Below are 1,674 nucleotides of genomic sequence, written 5' to 3'. Positions count from 1 at the left end.
CGCAAGCGGCCCGCGGCGATGTCACTCCGGCCGCGCTCCCCGAAGGCGGGGCAGGCGGAGGATCCTTTTCCATCGGACGGAGCGAAACTCAGCCTCCCGCCCCCCGCAGCGGAGCGGACGGCCACGCGATGGTTTTCCGCGCTGGGTCGGGAACATTTTCAAACACAGAAAGTTGCATCTTACTGCGAACGTTTTGCCTTTGGACTGTTTTAACTGTCTGGCATTAAATTTTACTGCACTGCACCCCTAGCACACGACCCCTCTATCCACCCGTCCTTATTTTTTCATAGTAATATTTTTCAAGTAAGTTATACGGCATCACTTTAAAAAAAGATCTCCGGCCCATGCATGATAAGGATGATACACTGAGCGCCCGAGCGCAGCGCCCAGGCCCGTTCTAAGCGCAGCGCAAGCCGTGCCACGTGGAATCGTCCAAAACAAAACGCTGCCTTTACCCTTTTCCGGGACAGAGCGGCGTGGACGTGGGGATAAATTATGTGGCCCAGCGGCAGAGGTAATGGGGGCTCCTAATTATAAACAGGTGGCTCATATTTATTTATTAAACCGCCTTGTGTCTGACGTTGTGGATCAAAGACTATTTGCATCCGACTCCAGGAAACAATCTTAACACAGATTCGGGGCTGAAGTTAGCACTGGGCAGGATCTTCCTCTCTCGTCCATCTCAACCGGTGTTTTGGAAACGTTGATAACCTTTGGGGGATGGAGGGGACGGGTTTAGCATGATCTTTTTGTCAGGTTTGTCTTTCTTCTGCGTATCTGTACATTTCAGGGTGCTTCCGTGACCTTTCCCACCTCAGTGAAAGGAAAGGCGGATGTGGAGTCGGGGAGACCCGCGTTGCAATCTGAGAGCTTCACATCTCAGCCTTGTCCCCGGGGCCAGTGACTTCAGTTTTCATAGCTCCAATTTGCTTCTCCTCCACAAAGGGATATTATATCTGCTGTCAGAGGAGGCATGTGGGAGTGCGAGGAGATAACGTGTGTTAAAGACCTTGATCCACGGTGGGTTTTTTATTTTTTTTAAAGTTTTTTAAAATACATTTTCAGCCCTAGCCGGTTTGGCTTGGTGGATAGAGCTTTGGCCTGTGGACTGAAGGATCCCAGGTTCGAATCCGGACAAGGGCACATGCCCGGTTGCGGGCTCGATCCCCAGTCGGAGGTGTGCAGGAGGCAGCAGATCAATGATTCTCTCTCATCATTGATGTTTCTATCTCTCCCTCTTCTTTCCTCTCTGAAATAAAAAATATATTTAAAAATTTTTAGAAAAAATATTTTTATTAATTTCAGAGGAAAGGCGAGGGAAAGAGAGAGAGAAGCATCAATGATAAGAATCATTGATCATTCCACAGTGGGTTTTCCAGGATTGGTTAATTTAATGCCTCAACGATGCTATCAAGGAACAGGTCCCCTACACTTTCCCCTCTTCCATTCCACCATTTAGTTAACTCCCCTCACAGTTCCACAATTCTGGGAATGCCACACAGATATGACAGTATCTAGTAGCAGACGAGGAAATGTTTTTCTGCAATGTCTCTCTTAAAAAATATATAGATAGCCCTAATTGGTTTGGCTCAGTGGATGGAGCGTCGGCCTGCGGACTGAAAGGTCCCAGGTTTGATTCCGGCTAAGGGCATGTACCTTGGTTGTGGGCACATC

The 1,674-nt window shown here is 48.5% G+C and overlaps 2 protein-coding genes across 3 annotated transcripts in view; one reads left to right on the top strand and one right to left on the bottom strand.

Moving 5' to 3' along the window:
* ZCCHC3 (zinc finger, CCHC domain containing 3) overlaps positions 1 to 73 on the bottom strand; it is a 3,078-nt gene extending 3,005 nt beyond the window's left edge. Inside the window, exon 1 of the mRNA XM_014546547.1 lies at positions 26 to 73. Coding sequence (XP_014402033.1) covers positions 26 to 73 — 48 coding nt within the window. The remainder of the gene's footprint in view (positions 1 to 25) is intronic.
* The window catches only part of LOC102251334 (chromosome unknown open reading frame, human C20orf96), a 26,066-nt gene continuing 24,399 nt past the window's right edge, over positions 8 to 1,674 (top strand). Inside the window, exon 1 of one of the 2 annotated variants that reach the window (XM_005874771.2) lies at positions 8 to 514. The gene's annotated coding sequence lies outside the window, so the exon portion shown is untranslated. The remainder of the gene's footprint in view (positions 515 to 1,674) is intronic. The other variant, XM_014546555.1, reaches the window with a different exon arrangement.

Source organism: Myotis brandtii, unplaced genomic scaffold (assembly GCF_000412655.1).
Source record: "Myotis brandtii unplaced genomic scaffold, ASM41265v1 scaffold450, whole genome shotgun sequence".
Taxonomy (NCBI): domain Eukaryota; kingdom Metazoa; phylum Chordata; class Mammalia; order Chiroptera; family Vespertilionidae; genus Myotis; species Myotis brandtii.
Note: the sequence above shows the minus strand (reverse complement) of the source record. Positions and strands in the feature narration are given on the sequence as shown.